The sequence below is a fragment of the Oxyura jamaicensis genome, chromosome 4, assembly GCF_011077185.1.
Source record: "Oxyura jamaicensis isolate SHBP4307 breed ruddy duck chromosome 4, BPBGC_Ojam_1.0, whole genome shotgun sequence".
NCBI classification, from domain to species: domain Eukaryota; kingdom Metazoa; phylum Chordata; class Aves; order Anseriformes; family Anatidae; genus Oxyura; species Oxyura jamaicensis.
The window spans coordinates 7,397,640-7,414,331 of record NC_048896.1 but is presented as its reverse complement, the minus strand read 5'-3'; the positions used below and the strand labels follow the sequence as shown (position 1 = coordinate 7,414,331).

Genomic DNA, 16,692 nt, shown 5'->3' with positions numbered 1-16,692 from the left:
GGGGGGTGATGAAGCTGTGGGCATTTTGATATCTTTTCTCAAATCAGGAGTGCCCAGATCAAGTGCTGGCTTTGCTTTCATTCTGATGTTTGCTGAGCACTCAGCAAGGTTTTCATACTGTACCCATTTGCCTCCCTGGGTGCAGTCCTGGAGAGAGGTGAGACAGACACAAAGGAAGCAGCATTGAGGGCTAAGAAGTGGTTTTTATCCTTCTTTATTTGTTGAAAATGTCAATTAAAAAACTGTTCAAAATAAAAACATGTTAGAAAAGTTGAACTTGCATAAGTAGTTACAGTAAATAAACCTACATGACAAAGATAAACTGGAAGGCAGCTGACACAACATCCATTTAAAGATGGACTTACTGGAACCTATTTACAAAGCACTGTAAACAAAGTAAATATGGAAACATTGCTGTCCATCTGGCATGGCTTCTTTTCCTTTTTATTTTCTTTTCTTTTTTTTGGCTTCTAGCTCTTGACAAATGCCTGATCCAAAATGTCCCAGTGTGCCCTCCATCACATTACATCTTAGAAACATGCATATGTACACAGCATGGGTTTTAACTGAACTGTGGGCAGCAGGGAAACATTTCTACCTTCCCGTGGGATCACAAATGGCCCTTGGTTGACTTCCTTGCACTGACTTCACATTGCTAGCCTCGTTTCCAGCCCACCCTCGAGCAGGCAGCTGGAATGGATGATGCTGGTGCATCTGGGCATGGCATCCCAGAGCAGCGGTTCAGCCATGATAACTTGTGCAGCAAAGGTCGTTATCCTAGAAAATGATTATCCAGTACAGCAGAACTCAATTGTTGACCCAATCTTTCAACTGTGTACCCAGGCAAGGATGCAGAGAGCCGCCGTCCAACCAGGATGCTCAGGGGATGGCAAAAGTAGCCAGAGGAGGAAAAGAAAAAAATTAAAAAGCCCCCTGTTTTGTCCTAGAAACAGCTTAAAGAGGGCTTCTTTTTACATTCTTTGTGATGATTCAGTCTAGCTCTCCCCAAACACCATTTGCTATGTTCTGGCTGAATTTTAATTGCAATGAGGGAGTTATTATTATTGCCTCTATTATATCCTTCATGAACAATGTAACAGTATGACTAAGGAGCTGCAGTGTATCTGCACACCCTGGGACCATGCTGCCCTGTGATATACATAAGACTTATTATTAACTTTAACAGAAGGTTACTTGTATAATGCTGCTAAGGAAGGAAGGAAAACATCAGTTATAAACTAGGATATAACACCAAATAAGATGAAGATAGCCGATACATATGCATGTTGTCCGTGTGCTGTGTTTGAGGAGCTGTGCATGGATCGGGAAGGTACTGCACGTCCTTGCCCCAGGAGCATTACAGCTCTTGTCAAAGCCTAAATATAAATACCTTTTCTATCCCAAAAGTTCCTTTTTCCTAGAGCAAAGCCCCTTTGGGGCAATGGGGGAGAAGTGACCGTTGGCTGCACGTTCCTAGCCTTTGGGAAGGAGAGCCTAACGTGGGCAGAAGGGAGCAGGGGACAAGCGTATTCGGGTGTTATTTTTGCTGTCAAGCAGTGTTTGCATTTCATACAGAGAAAAGCAGGTCCTGCAAGGGGAAGCACAGCAAAACTATAAACTCATACAATACCTGGACGCTCAAAGTGAAAAGAAAGCAGGGTGTAGGAATTTCAGGTCATGCTTAACAAAAGGGGTTGGGGACAGAACAGCAGTTACCTGTTGTGCTAATCACGAGCTGTTAGGAGGCAGTCCTGTGCAACATACCTTCCTGAGTGCTCTGACAGGTGCTCCACATCTGACTTCCCCAAGGAGTTAAAATGTCTTCATGTTAATTGCACATTTTAATCAGTATCAAGGCCACACGGGAACCACAGTATTGCTGGGCTCTAGTTCGCTACAGTCAACTAATGGGGAAAAAAGGTGGATGGGAAAAGCTTCCCCAGTTGTGATTATCTGAAAAAAAGGAGCAAGGTGCTTTTTGGTTTCTGCTCAATGCCAACTCAGTAATGTTTTCATTCAATAAATAGGTACCGGTGCTTTTGAAAAGAATGAAAGCATTAAAAAGTGCTTAAGCTTCCTCTAGGAAACTGCTGCCATACCCTTTGTGAGCGGCAATCGCTAGCAGAGATTGTGTTTGCTCCCAGTAGTAGGTACGATGAGGTATTAGTTGCTGCAGATGAATTGTGAATCATGGACCACTTGCTTACTGTTTTAGTTGTGATTGATTGTTTCTGTTTGCTTTATTTCCTTATTGGATGGAAGAAAAACTATTTTTTTCTCTCTGACATTTTTGGTAACAAAAGTCCCCCAAACCAACAAAATGAGGAGCAAGAAGAGGCAAAGGATCCAGTTCTGCTTCCCAAAAAAACACCTGAGGTCACACACCACTGCCAGCAGCTTCTCCCCAAATTCAGGCAATCAGAGACGACTTGCGTCCCGTGTCCTCCCTGGCACACTCATCTGTCTGCTTCAGCAGCCTTCTGACCAGCTTCTCCAAGTCCTTCCTGGATTTGAGCTCTTCCTCCAAACACTGTTTCATCCTTTTGTTCTCCTACAAGGTGAAAAATAAAAGAACAAAGATGCAGTTAATGCCCATGCACTTGATGCAATGAGGTACTTCTGTGTGCCTGGCTGCCTGTGGCTCAGAGGCAGTAAGATACCAGGGACATTTGGCAGGTCAATGCTCACTTGAGAGGATGAACACGCATTACATGTGGTCTGATCCGTTCAAGCAGACCCTCAACACCTTACAGACACGCAAAGAAGTTCCAGGACTAAGCAGGCAGAAGCATCCTCCTGGAAACCTAATTCCAAGCCTGGACGAAGGACCCTGTCATGGCACCATCCAGCTGCACGCACGGAGCAGCTTCAGGATGGGACCAGCAGTTGGTGAGACTTTTCCTGGGCATGGACCAGTTGAATCAAAGCACGAACAAAACCACTCAAATTACCTGCTTCAATTCCTTGACTTCATCTTTCAGTGCATAAACTGTGTCAACAAGGCTCCTGCAAAAAAATATGCAAAAATCAAAAACCAAATTACACAGAACGAGCTGAAGTGCAGTAAAACAGCAACAGCATGGGAGCTTTTGTGACTGAAGCACTCATGGGGAAGGTGCTTCCAGCTCCCTTTTCTCCACTGCCCATTGCAGGCATTGGGCTGCCACTGGCACTGTTACCTATGAAGTCACTCTGGGAACAAAGCCCAGGAGCATTTATGGACCTCCACCCAAAAATTCAGGGCTCTTTTCTCAACACTGAAAAAAAAAGGCAAACCAAGCAACCTTGTTCTGCTATCTTTAAGTTAACAACAAAGGTCTGTGGCTTTGGCTTCCTTGTTTATGCAATTAAAAAAAAAAAAAAAGATTTTAAAATTGAAGTGCCTGAGTATCTTTTGTTAAATGGCCCTGATTCCTTGAGGCTGTGCTGATAAAAAAAAACAACAACAAAAAAAAGGAATACACTGCTTGGGTTAGAAAAGGAAGGGACCAACATAATAATCCGGATGCTGAAGCGCTATGGAGCAGACTGGGAGCACTCGCAGGCAGCATCACGCAGCCTCATGAGGGGTGGCAGCAGCCTGCTATGTCTGTAGCTAAAAAAACAAAACAAAACAAAAACAAACAACAACAAAGAAAAAAACGAAGAAAAAAAAAAAAAACACTTCTCTTGTTTGGTTCAGTTCTCCCTGACCCAGTTCAGTACATCCGGAGAAGCTCTGGGACTCAATAAACTGGCCCTCAAGACCCAGGCACAGGATCCCAGGAGGCTGCAGCCACGTCAGAGCAGCTGGGAATGGGGCTCTGTTCTTGAAAAGGGACAAAATAGCAACTGGAATAGCCCGGCATTTCTGGCACAGCCAGGACAAGGACAGCAGCCTGGCCCTTTAGACCTCCTGACCAGCTCCACTTCTGTGGGCGGAGGACGGAAAGGACACTGGTTTTTAACCATCCTTCCAAAAAGTGACAGGGGAATCTGCAGCCTTGCTTACTTTTCCTCCGTGACAGTCTGGCCATTGCTTCTTGTTTCCTCGATGATGATTTTCTCTTCCTCAGGAAGAAGGACTTGGGGGATGGAGTCTTTACGGGAGCCTGTGTGCAAGAATTACTCATCAGGAAGAAAAAGGGAGACTTTTCCTGGCGCCCATGCTGTGCCGGAGGCAGCACAGCAAACGCAGCCTGCGCTCGCCAAGGGAGCGGGAGGCTCGGCAGGGTTAAACGTGGGCTGGTGTGTGCGGCTGAGCCAGAGCCAGGCCACGAAGGGAAAGTTTCCAAGAGTGCTCAGGGCACCTAAAGCTACATCGTTATTTATAAATTAAATCACTCAGTTCGGGTCAAGAGCTCTCAAAAGAAATATGGTCTTCCCTTTTGTAAATGTGCCATTATTTGATAGTTCAGTGATTTAATTTGACATCTTACCAGCAATGATAAATAGTTATATTTCCAGAGTTTAAGATGTTAGATAGGTTCTTATGAAGTAGCTTGTTCTTAAATACGCAGCTGATTGTGAGATAATATTCATGCTTCCTTTCTAAAGCTATATGCAACCTGAGATTACTATCAGATTTTCAGTGCTGACAGCCACAGGCACTGACTCGGTTCGTTTAATTCCTAACAAGTGCTGGTGAAGTAGCTGTGTCTCATCTACCCTCCTACCTGCTCATTCTCTGTGTTTAGAAGAAAAACAATGGCAACTAAACCACTAGGTAGATGAAGCTCCCTTATCTTGAAGATTGAACACCACACATTTTCCTAGCATGAGTCTCATTGCTATATGATGCAACCACATGGTTGTGTTGTTTTTTTTTTCCCCAGACAGGTTATCAGTGTTACAGGCAGAATGAACATTAAATAATCTGTTTGTGCCCACCTGAACTGAGAGCTTGCTGGAAGCCTGCCCCGGTACAGTATGCCTCGATCACCTTCAAGATCTGAGCATCTTCTTCCAATGCAGCAGTACCTGTAAAACATCGCAGACAACAGCTGCCACAAAAAGCCAAGTGCTCTGGATTATCTCCCAGACTTCCTGTTAAGGGACTTCAGAGCACGAGAGCACTGTTTCCTTGACTGACAGCCTTGGGGACTTTCCCTAATCCCTTTTTTGAGTTCCCTTACATTTTCTGGCCTTTGCAGCATCCTTTGACATCAAGCACCATGACTAAATGGTATGAAAAAGCACTTCTAGGGCTCACCTTTGCAAAATTCAGGGGATGATGCCCAACTTTGGGTGCCAGCAGCACAGGGAGATGGGCAGGCAGAACAGCCTTCCTGGGAGGGCTTCCCAGAGGAGGGCAGTGCCCTGGGGATGTCTGGTACAGATGCAACACAACAAAACTCTGAAAGGCGAAGTCTTCATTCCTAACCCTAGCTCAGGGCTGTCTTCAAGTGACCTCAGGTTCATACTGCAGCAGCACACCACTGGCCTTTCCTCCCTCCCTCCCCTGAGGAATATCCCAGACTGGCTTCAGGTAGCAGTCAGAACGTCTTTCTTTGCAGGTGAACACCTCTGCAAGAACAGGACCTTATTTTTATTCTGTTGTCCCCTGTGGAAACGGCTCCAGGACCTGACAGCATGGACAGGTGAGAGTTGGTCCCAGCTCAGACACATCTGGATGACCACGGGTGTGCACTTTTAGTGCAGCTTTTGACTGCTTTGGCGTAGTTTCCTGGCTTCGTAGCCACAACAAAACCACCCAGAGCCATGTGATCTCATGGTAGGAATCACAATGAGGACAGTCACAACTCGGAGGGGACCTGTAAGTGCCTGGGAAAGGCTGCACCTGCAGGAGCCTCCCATGCTCAGCAGCACGTAGGCTTGCTCATGTGCCGCATTCAGCGCCGTAAGAAAGGTTGTTCTCAAAGCCCTGTGGAGATTACTGAGCACAAAGAAACCACAGAAGAGAAAAATTCAACACTTACTTTTCCTAATAACAAACTCTTCATCTGACGCTTTCCTCTCAGTTTTCCTTTTTGGAAGAAACTTCTTCATGGTTTTTGGACTTTTGCTGGAGTCCTATAGAGAAACAGACTCTTGTACTTGACCAGAACCAAAGGCAGCTCAAGCAGTGGAGCAGCTCAGGTTGAATGTGGCTATCTGTGTTATGCACAACACATTAGAGAACTACAAAGCAGATGATGACAAAGTTGGAGGACATTATGCTTTTTGCCTTTCCCATGCACTAGTCCTCCCTCTAACAGTGGTGGGAATTGCACCTGCAGGTCCAGAGCAGGACATGCTCCTTTAGCTCATATCCGTCAGCTAATATCCTTTGGCCAAAGAATTCCAACATATTCACAGCACTTTGGGTCTGTTTATCAACTCCGTGGTCTTTGTTAGAAAACCTTAAATACTGTTTATTTCCTTGACTCAATTTGATTTCTAATTACAAAGAAGTGGGCAATTGACATCGTTTCTCAATGTACACAATTTGTTTGAGAGTATAAATACCCCCCAACATACACAGAAAACAAACAAATACACACAAAGTTAGTGTTTGCTTTGACTCCACAAGTAAGAAACACAAGTTTTTAGCTTTTATCTCCTTCACTGAGTTACAAGTCATGCTGATTTGGACAGAATTAGTATATTAATAGGTTACATGCAATACAAACTTTAAGGAACGACAAGCGGCAGGAGAGGCATGCCAGGAAGTTTAGTACCACAGTCCTAAATACTTAAAAGATCTCTCAAAATACATTTACCAGTCACCACTGACCCTCATGTTAACTTACTGATACAGTCAGGCAAAATTAGGGTCATGCAAGCACAAGAAGCATGAACAGCAACAAGCAGTCTTTGCCACAATAAGCCAAAGAGATGTATCTACCCTTACCTTTAAGATATAAGACATCCTCTACAATGAATATGCAAAGAAAGAGAAGATGAGTGTGAGAGACTGATGATTTTACTGACCAAGTCCATTAAATCAACATTTCCAAACCACATTTAAATGTTAGTGTTGTGATTAATTTGGCACACCCTCTGTACTCGTTTTGCTATCAACATGCAAAGAACGGTGTTATGCAAAACTGAAAAAGTTACATGTGAAACGCATGGTAAGTGGGCATTAATGCACTCTGAACACGTCAAAATAGAGAACATGCCTCCTGTGTTAGTAGTAGATTTCTGAAGATATTGGTTGCTTAAGAGAAAAGTGCTTAAAATAGACTAGCACCTACATAGCTGGTGCCAGTGCCGCAGCCATCCAGCATGCCAGGCTCCATCGAGCCCCGGGGATGAAGGGATGTGCTGCTCTGCCCAACCTGGTGACAATCCTCTAGGACCTTGTCTTCTCAAAGGGAACCCTCCTGGAGGGCACCTGCTATGCTCACTGGAAACCTGACAGTATCAGGCATTTGTGCAGTAGGATTTCCCTCCACACCCTGCAGAGGGTCCCTCCATGGGATGCGCGGCACAGGGAGCCTCACTGCTCTCCTGCCGGTCTGGCCAACAGCAGTTAGAAATCCCAGTGTTAAAAACCCCTTCACCTAATGCAAAGCAGGCCACTTAAAAATAGAAAAGGAAAAAAAAAAAAAAAAAAAAGTGGAAATCATCTGTAAATCTTTTTCACTTTGCTAACCTGAATCCGGACACACTGCTTTACCCACAGCACCTGCTCTGTCATTTCAAATGATTACTGGAAACAGAACAGGAAAAATGACCCAATTTCAATGGAAATAACAACAGTGCTGTGCGGTATGCAAGCAGGTTCTGGGGTTTCCTGAACACAACTAGGTATGAGGAAATGCACAAGACTATGCCATCCCATCCTACGTTACTAGAAGCCAATTAAAGTAACACTGGATGTCTGAAAATCTCTAATCTTTTAACCAAACTCCCCTAACTCCCTTCCCTGCAAACAACATTTAATATTTGTATTCATTCATTATCTCTTTGGTATAGAAAGGTGACTTGTGCTGAGCTGTTAACATAGTTCCTTTTGTGCCCTACTTTAATTTTGGGCCAACAACTGAACTTATTTCGTGTTTGTCATCACAAGCTTGTGTCCACGGGCTGCATGTCCACACCCAATGCAAGGACGTGGCTTTTCTCTATCTGGGGACTTAGTAGCCTCTGCAGTGCCTTTACCTGAAGGCTCATTAGAGTTGGGGGGGATGCCTGTGACCACATTTTTGGTCCTTCCATGCCCTGCATGCTGCCATCCAGCCTGCAGTCCCATCCTGCCCCTGGAGCTCCCTGCCTGCACGGCAAACTCTTGAAAAACCTCTCGGCTCCTTTCTGTGCAGATGGTTTGATTCTTGCTGTGTGCAGCTGAGAATAACTGAGAAACTGCAGAGAGCTGTGGTATTAATGATATCACTCCATTTGTGGTTTTGCCCTACATTATAAATAAATACCATCCTTGCACTTTCACACAGAAAAATTTCTCCTCTAATTAAAGCCTTTCCTTATATTTTAATGCACCATGCAAGCACAAGACTGTTTAGTCTACATTAGGGATTTGGAACATGCAAAGATTAATGGTAGTTTCCAGCCTGCTTGTATGGTTTTGGAACAATTTAATTCCCAAAGTGAAATGCACTGCTTAATGAATTTTAAGAAGTAAACCTAACAAAATGCCATGAAGCTACCTAGAATCTTCCTGGAGAAGAGGACCCCCAGCCCCGCCAGCTGCTGGGCATCCCATTCCTTGAATGCTGGGGGGCTGAGCTGGACACGAGCCCCATCCCTGTCCCTGTCCGTGCTGGGAGCCTGGGCAGTGATGCTCTCAGGCTGCTGTACCAAGAAAGGCTGGTGACTCAGAACCGGAGTGCTCATTCAGTAAAAGGAACGTTACAGAGTTACTGGTGAGTAATCCCAAAAGTTTACCGCAAGGTAGGGAAGGACAGCACTGCAGTTGCAACAGGGGGTGAGAATGGGAGCTGGGGTTTATTTTGGGTTTCCCCACACCACCTCCTGCCTCCCAGGCTGGGGGTTGCTGCGGGGGAAGCGACACCCCAGCTACTGCATCCCAGCAAGTTATGGGTGTGCAAAGCGCTGGGGTTGAGCACCCTGCAGAAACATAGGTGGGAATCCTACAGAATACCAACAGGCCTTTTCCTCCTCCTCTCGGTGCAGCATGGCTGGGGCTCAATCCTGACTGTTGCTCTGACACAGCTCTGGCCAAACCCAGAGGAGGAGACCGGTGACATCCGGCAGGTGAGGTAGGGACGCTGCAAGCTACAGCAACAAAATCCCCTGCACCTGTTCCAAGAGCGCTGGCTACAGCAAACACCAGGGACAGGGCTGACTCTGCAAACACACGTGCTCATGCTTTGCTTGCAGCTCAAAGCCAGCTGCAGCGACAAGCATCCATCACCAGTTTGCATGACTGGGCATAGCTTTACACAGTGTTTTTTCTCAGCATCCCTATTAACCAAAGGAGCAGCAAACCTGTGCCTTCACAATGGGTAAGAAACCTGGGCACAAGCGCTAGGGATTGCCATGAAATCAGGGTCCTCTGCACGCACGCAGGATTACCTCCTTGTAACTCAGTGCCGCTGATGGTCTGAGTGGAGGAGCAGGACGGAGGCAGCTCAAGCTCCAAGGCTTGAGGATTTTGGGGGGTTCCAGAGGGCCACGGATCTGTCCGGTTGAGCTAAATGTCTGAGAAAATAGATGAGAAGCAGTGAAGATTGTTAGCCACCAAACAAAGTAGTCAAGCAGAGGGGGATGGACAAAGGTTCACCATGAATGCCTTTTAGACACCTAAGTTGCAACAAAATTAGGGCAGGATATATGAAAAATGGTACAAGCACCGCATGGTTATAAACAAAACTGCAGGATGTGAAAAGTTTTATAGCTGTATTACCTCAATATCACAGCACGCTGCTGAAAAAGAGAGATCAGCCAGAGCTGAGAAACAACAGGCTGGGAGGCAGCACGCTTACCGAATGAGCGCTCCAGGACTGCGTTTTGGATACGGTGTTGCACGTCCCTTTGGTCAGTCTTTGCAAGTGGTCAAGCCATTCGTGCAAGTCCTGGCTGGTGCTGCAGGACACAGTGATCCGCTCCGTCATGTTCCCTGCAGCAGAGGGTAAAACAACCATCTTTAGCAAGTGGTAGAAATGCAGGAACACAGGAGGAGCTCAGCTCAGCAGGGCAGCAAGTGGCTCCTCTGTTTACAAAGTTCAGTAGCCAGAGACCACAAAGATGTGGCTGCCTGTCCTGCTCTGGGCTGCCAGTGCCAGGCAGCCTTGGAGCAGCACAGAGAAGCCAAGGGAAGCAGCACTGGGAGGAGGTAGCCTCAACCAGGGGGGACATGCCCAGAACTCACACAACACACAGTAAAAGAGCAAAAAGCACAGCGTGGTTGTTGTGAGGAGGACTGGTATCAGCTGGTATCAGGTGGCAGCTGCTGTTTGGACTGGTAGGACAGCCCCAGGCAGGGGCCACACTCACCTGCAATTTCAAACACGTGCTCGTTCCCTTCGGCATCTTCCAGCTTCGTCAGCGTCATTCCTGTTAAAGGCAGCTTTCCCTAGGAGAATTGAGGAGGAGTCAATGTCTGCATCTACTTCCCATACTGTCCTGCTCCTTTCTGCTGACTCTTTGGGAACTGCCATTAAAAACTGATTTGTGGAGGCCTCAGACTGCAGGAAGAGTATCCTTTAATATATAGATCTAGATTTCCCTGCACAATTAGGTCAAACCCCTGAGAAGAGACTCCCGTGACAACTGAGTCATCCCCAGCTCATCTGCCACCCTTCCTATTCATGAGGTGCAGACCCTTTTTACAAAGAAGTCAGGACTATCAACTTCCCCTCTTTTTTCTGAAAGACTTCCCTGTCCCTCTGTTTTGCATGGCCCGCTGCCCATTCACCTTACTCCAACTGGGGGGTAAACTCTAAAGACCCAGCCAAAGCCTTCCCCAGTCTTCACCGTGTCTCATCACCTTCTCATATGACAAATGACACATCAGCAGAGGAGTGTCCTTTTCCTGGAGGGCATTGATTGTTTCAGGCAACTGGAGAGAAGCCAAGCTCGAAAGAGCCCAATGGCAGCTGTTCAGAATAGTAAGACACCTGAAGTGCATCACTTGGGGTGCCCCCCACACAGGAAATTTGGGCTTGTTTACAGTGGGCTTTATAGTAGCGAGATATTGTATGGAGATAACACAACATTGACAACCAGCTGGCTGTCTGGGGCAAAACCCCACAGCTGGCTCAAGGCACTTGACACACTCACTGAATTCTTGAGAACAGCATGAAGGATAGGGATTGGTGTGTTTTATATTTTTTCTAATTTCAAAGTATTGACACTTACAAAATGCTGTCTAACCAGCTGGCAGGACAAAGCTACTTGCAGTAAGAGTCCTGGCATGCATGGCAAAACCAAGCCTTAGTTCCCAGCCCGTTTTTACATAAAACAGAGATTTATGGAAGGAGGGGTTTGAATTTGATCAGAGAGATCTGATTTCCTTTTTCGCACCTAATGCCTTGCAACTTGAAATTAAGCATGCCTACCTGATAGATGAACCCACTCATCCGTGGGCTTGCAGACAGCATGAGCAAAACATTGGAAAACAACAAGAAATACCGCTCTTCTTTCTCCTGCAGGGATACGAATTTAGGTTAGTCCAGTTCGCTGTGTATCACGAGTACTTTCCTGCAGCAAAAGGTACCCACTACAGCTGGAACCATATCTTTAGAGAGACCAAACCCAAACCAGTTATTTTGGCTTTTTTTTCTTTACAGCATCTTATTTCTGTACTGGCTTTTCCAAGGGAGCCTGCATACATCCTTGTCTGCATCCTGCTAGTCCTAAAGATGTTACTAATTTCCCCTTCCCATCATTTCAAAATGCCTCAGAAGACTACGACCTTGTGTCCCCAGCACTTCACATCTCAAACAAAACTCGGGGACTAGACTTTGCAGGGTTTTGTTTTCCAGGTCTTCCCTTCCCAGGGAAAAGTTGCTATAGCAAGCAAGTAATTCACTGATAGCGGGCACTTTCCCAGACAGCAAACACCAAACACATGGCATTTATGGGTCTAACACTATTGGTGAGCACCTGCTGAAAGCACAGGTGTGATACTTTGGGACCAGCGATGGGTTTGGCAGGGATCCCTCTGGTTCCCTGCTAAACACAGTCAGCTCTGGAGTGTAACATCATTACAGTCATCATGCTGCGCACAGGACGTGGCAAAACGATGATGCTAATGCACACTTTAAAGTTACTCTCATTTCTCAGAGTAAGTCACAGGGGGAAAGGAGAGGAATTAATGTGCTGTATGACACTATGACACTTCTTTTGCTGGAAAAGTGTGTCACTGAAGGGCTGAAGCTAAGCAACCAGGTCTTGATACTTGACTCCAAAGACGTGCACAGTTCCAGTCGTGCAGTGCTTGTCCAGATAAAATTATGTACCGGCATTATTTGTGAGCATTTTGCTGGCTTGGGGTCAGAGTGGTTGTCACCTTGCACAGATGATCCCACAAGCAGAGGGCATTTGGTCACAATGTCTTTACCCGGAAGCTGCACTCACCTCACTCCCTCCACTCTGCACCATAACCTGGGACATGTAGATGATGTTTCCCATCGTTTTTATGTCCTCTCCTTCCCAGCGCTGAATGGATTCAGAAAGGATCTGCAGCTCAAGTTGTTTCCTCTTCCTCAGCTCCTGACACTGTGACTGGAAGTCACCGTGGTATGTTTTGTTAGCAAAAGTGCAGTTGCAAATGCAGACCATCCTAAGGAAGATGGTTTCACCTGCCAAGCTTGCATGTGGGCTCAGTGCTCAACAGATTGCACCACATGCAAAATTTGACTGTTGTGCTCCAGGTTTCACCATTTTACCCCAAAAGAGACCCAGAACGATGAGACAAACTTAGCAAAGGTCGATAGTATTGGCCAGAGTTACACATACAAAACGCTTGCCATCTTGTGAAAGCATCACTACCTTTCAACCAGAAAAGCCTGCTTTGGCTCTATTACACAAACTTTGTCAAAAATCACACCACAGCAATTTATGATGTAATGAATATGTTAAAATGTCAAAGAAATTGCAAACTGTACCAAGCAAACCTTTCTTTCCAAACCAGTTCTACCTCTGAGAGTACAGGGTCACATTTTCCAAACCAAGATAGCCACAGAGTTAAATGTTGCTAATTTTGCTGGTGTTCAGAAAGATTCATCCAACTTTGCTGAAACAGCAGAAAGACTTATCCTTGCAGCACTGCAAAGTCCCCACAACTCAGATAGGCAGATATTTTCTTATCAAAATCTGCAAACCCAGAAGTGAGAACTTGGCAGAGTATTTCAGCAATGCAGTACTGCAACACAAAAGGGAGCTTCTGAAGCTGCCGTAATTCAAAAGACTGCAGCGATACTTGCAGTTGTGGACTCTTAGAGCTCCATGGAGCAGCCAGTCTTGCAACTGCTTTCAGCAAGCAAAGGACAATGCTGACTGAGCAAAGGCAGCCCTGCGAATCCAAGCAAAACTTGTTTTAACTGACCTTTCTGCCAATGGGAAAAATTTCTGCAAGGCCAAATCTGGGCTCAGTTTTCACCCACTGCTTGGTTTTTCCAAACCCTGGTTTCTGATGGAGATTTTCCTCCTTTCAGACTCAGGAAGGAGTCGAGTTTCATGTGAATTCTTTGACTATCCAGATCTTCAGGCATGCCCAAAGGAAAGGCTGCCCTGGGTCTAGTATGAAAAGACACAATTTTGTGGGGGCTTCCTCTGGTTTTGCAACTACCGGGTGCTTCAGCAGCTCCCTGATTGTCTGAATTCGAAGTTTTCAGGATGCAAGTTCATACTAATGCACAGCAGCCCACCACGATCTGTAGAGAGGCACCAAATGGCAGAGTTCTGCAATTACTGCTCTGTCTTTGCCCAGGAGCCTCTGGTCCCAGGCACCACGCGTGCGTTACGAGAAGCATCTCTGCCCATCTAACCCCAAACCCATGCCAAACCCCTTTCGTTCTACCATAATTACACTGAATTGCTCAGTGCACTTTTCAAGTAAAAAAACTTACGAGGACTCCTAAAGATGAATGACATCTTATAATTTAACTGAATTATTCCCCTACTACCTACTAGAATTAATGGAACGGGAGCTGAGTTTCTAAGTAAATGTAACACGATCGCCCTTTCCTGTTTTCTATGAACTTTCTCCTCCGCATCTGTTATCTACACTGCTAAGCACTGAAAGCCTGCATCTGCCATGCTAAGGAAGGAAGCTGGACCACATCTGGAGTGGTTATAGTGAAAAGTATTTAGTGGCTACAAAGAGAAATGACAGCTTTTATTATAACTGAAAAAAAGCTTTGCTAGGTAAAACCTTTGTGCATGTGGATGGTTTTCACCTCTCTTTTTGATCTCACTGCACTAGGATTTTTGAGGGGCATAGGTAATACAGCGCACAGAAACAGAGCTGGTATCTTCCTCTGACTCATCATTTTGCTGCCATTTGTCCTTTCCCCACTGATGGCCATAGCACCAGGAGCCACAAATCTCTGCACCATGGCCAGGGCCTCCTGATGCCTGTGGCGCACATCTCAACAAAGACCTGAGCTGTCCAGCGGCTCAGAGGGGACCCTTTCGCTGGCACCAGCATTTCAGTCAGACACCTGTACTAACCCTTCGCAGCTCACCTGCAAGAGCAAGGGGCAGTATAATTGTATAGTTTCAGGTGGCAAATGACCAGGGTAAAAAGGCAAAAGGAGATGAAAGGGACCCAGCCATCATCACTACCCATACATGGCTTTCTGCAGCACTGCACAGAGCCAGCATGTAACTGCTGAAACATGCAACCAGAGGGGCACTCTAGGCTTGAAACCTGAAATTAAGCGTCTTTATCACCCATCTTTTCCATTCCAAAAGACCTTTCTTTTCTTTTAAATTAGGAGACAAATGTCAGGCTTGACTCACTCTTCATGAAATGCAGCTCTGAAATGGAGTGCTCTATTTTAAGAATTGCCACCTACCACAAGAGATTTGAAGGATGTGATGGCTTTCAAGATGTCTTCATGATCTGCATGCGCCTCCTAGTGAAGAGAGAGAAAAAACCCCGAATCACGAACAGTAACAGCCCTGCAAAGCTCCCAACATGACTGATGGCTCCAGTGCACCCTGGGCTTGCAGAGCCCCAGGGGCAGGCATCACAGACTGCAGGGAGCAGCCCAAATCCCCCAGGTACCAGTGTTGGCTTCCTCACCACCCTGCTCAACTTGGCATCTTTTAAAGCAGCTATGCAATTCAATGGTTATCAGCCTATTTAATGAGTGCAAAGAGGCCACAGCAAGACTAGAGATGATTTTACAAGGCTTAAGGAAAATAAATTCAAACAGGCAGATCCAACAGGCAGGTAGGGTGGATTTCTAGTTTCACATTCACAAATGAAACTTCTATTAGTGCAAATATTCCAGCCATTGCACCATCAAGGGTGCAGTTTCCATGAGCATCAGTGGGAGCTCCAACTCGGGGTTTAAGTTATGGGGCACATCCCAGGCTAGGGAGAGGAAAGCAGGACGCTGCCTCTTACCTCTGCCTGCAGCTGCACACTGGTATGCTCCCTGGGCATTCGGGGCCCTACATCGCAAGCTCTTCACCATCCAGACCTCATACAAGCAAACCATAAGGTATCTAGGCTGTGATGGAGCTACCCCCATGGCTGTTTAGAGGCTGCCTTTGAACCCAGGACACGGGCTACCCTGAGCAGACCTGCCCCATCTCCAGCTGTGCAGCAGTGCAGGGAATGTTGTGCTATACATCCACACTGCGTATACCCACATTGTATGCATACATACACTTCCCAGGGCATCACAGCTTAAACCTCAACCCTCCTTACTCATACAATAAAACCTCTACTCCCACACCCAGCTTAGAAACTAAAAGAAACAAGTGATGTGCGTGTCCCTGCATCCACTGCTGACTCTGACACGGCATTCTGCAAAGAGCACGCCGGTCTCTGTATGGTTACAGTGGCTGCATCCAAGCTCAGCTCTGCCCCTGCAGCTCAGGCCAGGCGAGAGGAGGGGAGGGAAGTTCTGCCTAGGGTGCAGGGTCTTATGGCCCTTCCTGTAAAAAAAAACCTCTTGCTCAAACAGAGGTTGTAATCCTTTTGTTGGGACATTGATTTGAATGATCATGGCTAAGTCTGGTGAGTAATTAACTGGTGGTAATTAATATCAGAAGAGGGAAAAGCAAACACATTTAAAACCAGATTATTACGTCTACTTTCCTCACCTCCTGGTACTGGAGGGCTGCACCATGGCTGGAGCACACCACCAGGCGAGTAGCAGAGCCAAAGCAGTAAGGGACAGAGATGACAACAATCCCTGGGGGACAAATGTCCGAAAGCAGATCTGCCAGCTGAGGAAGTCTCTACCCGCTGGCTGCTCTCCCTGCTCCCAGGCACTCGCTCCTCCGCCCCCATGTCTGCACTGGCTGCCAGATCCACGCCTGTGTGCGCGGCTCTGCTTCCAGCCCAGAGCACAAGCCTTGGGCAAGGAATGGGGACATGCCTCTGTGCAGCATGAGTGAGCAGCCAGGGATAGAAATCCCATAAAATGGTTATAAACATACTGATTTATTAGGTGCTGGGCAAATAAATGCCAGCTGTAGCCTGACGCTGAATTCCACTTTGGGATTGGCCTGTATTTGGCTCAGGCAAAGAGCAGGCGATGGCTTCCCACAGCTTCCCCCAGCCTCCCTCACCTTCCCCGCTTTGGTCAGCTAATGTCCCTT

The 16,692-nt window shown here is 46.4% G+C and overlaps 1 protein-coding gene across 6 annotated transcripts in view; it reads right to left on the bottom strand.

Annotated features, from left to right (window-relative positions):
• Window positions 1-191: 191 nt before the first annotated feature.
• The window catches only part of ARHGEF6 (Rac/Cdc42 guanine nucleotide exchange factor 6), a 38,522-nt gene continuing 22,021 nt past the window's right edge, over window positions 192-16,692 (bottom strand). For 2 of the 6 annotated variants that reach the window (XM_035325987.1, XM_035325986.1), the window contains exons 10-21: window positions 14,931-14,990; window positions 12,487-12,633; window positions 11,466-11,552; window positions 10,402-10,480; window positions 9,891-10,024; window positions 9,481-9,606; window positions 6,833-6,853; window positions 5,919-6,012; window positions 4,870-4,959; window positions 3,992-4,091; window positions 2,952-3,006; window positions 2,411-2,551 (exon numbers count right to left, since the gene is read on the bottom strand). In XM_035325987.1, the coding sequence (XP_035181878.1) occupies window positions 2,411-2,551; window positions 2,952-3,006; window positions 3,992-4,091; window positions 4,870-4,959; window positions 5,919-6,012; window positions 6,833-6,853; window positions 9,481-9,606; window positions 9,891-10,024; window positions 10,402-10,480; window positions 11,466-11,552; window positions 12,487-12,633; window positions 14,931-14,990 (1,134 nt within the window). Of the gene's footprint in view, window positions 2,552-2,951; window positions 3,007-3,991; window positions 4,092-4,869; window positions 4,960-5,918; window positions 6,013-6,832; window positions 6,854-9,480; window positions 9,607-9,890; window positions 10,025-10,401; window positions 10,481-11,465; window positions 11,553-12,486; window positions 12,634-14,930; window positions 14,991-16,692 lie in introns of all 6 variants that reach the window. The other 4 variants (XM_035325982.1, XM_035325984.1, XM_035325983.1 and 1 more) reach the window with 4 other exon arrangements.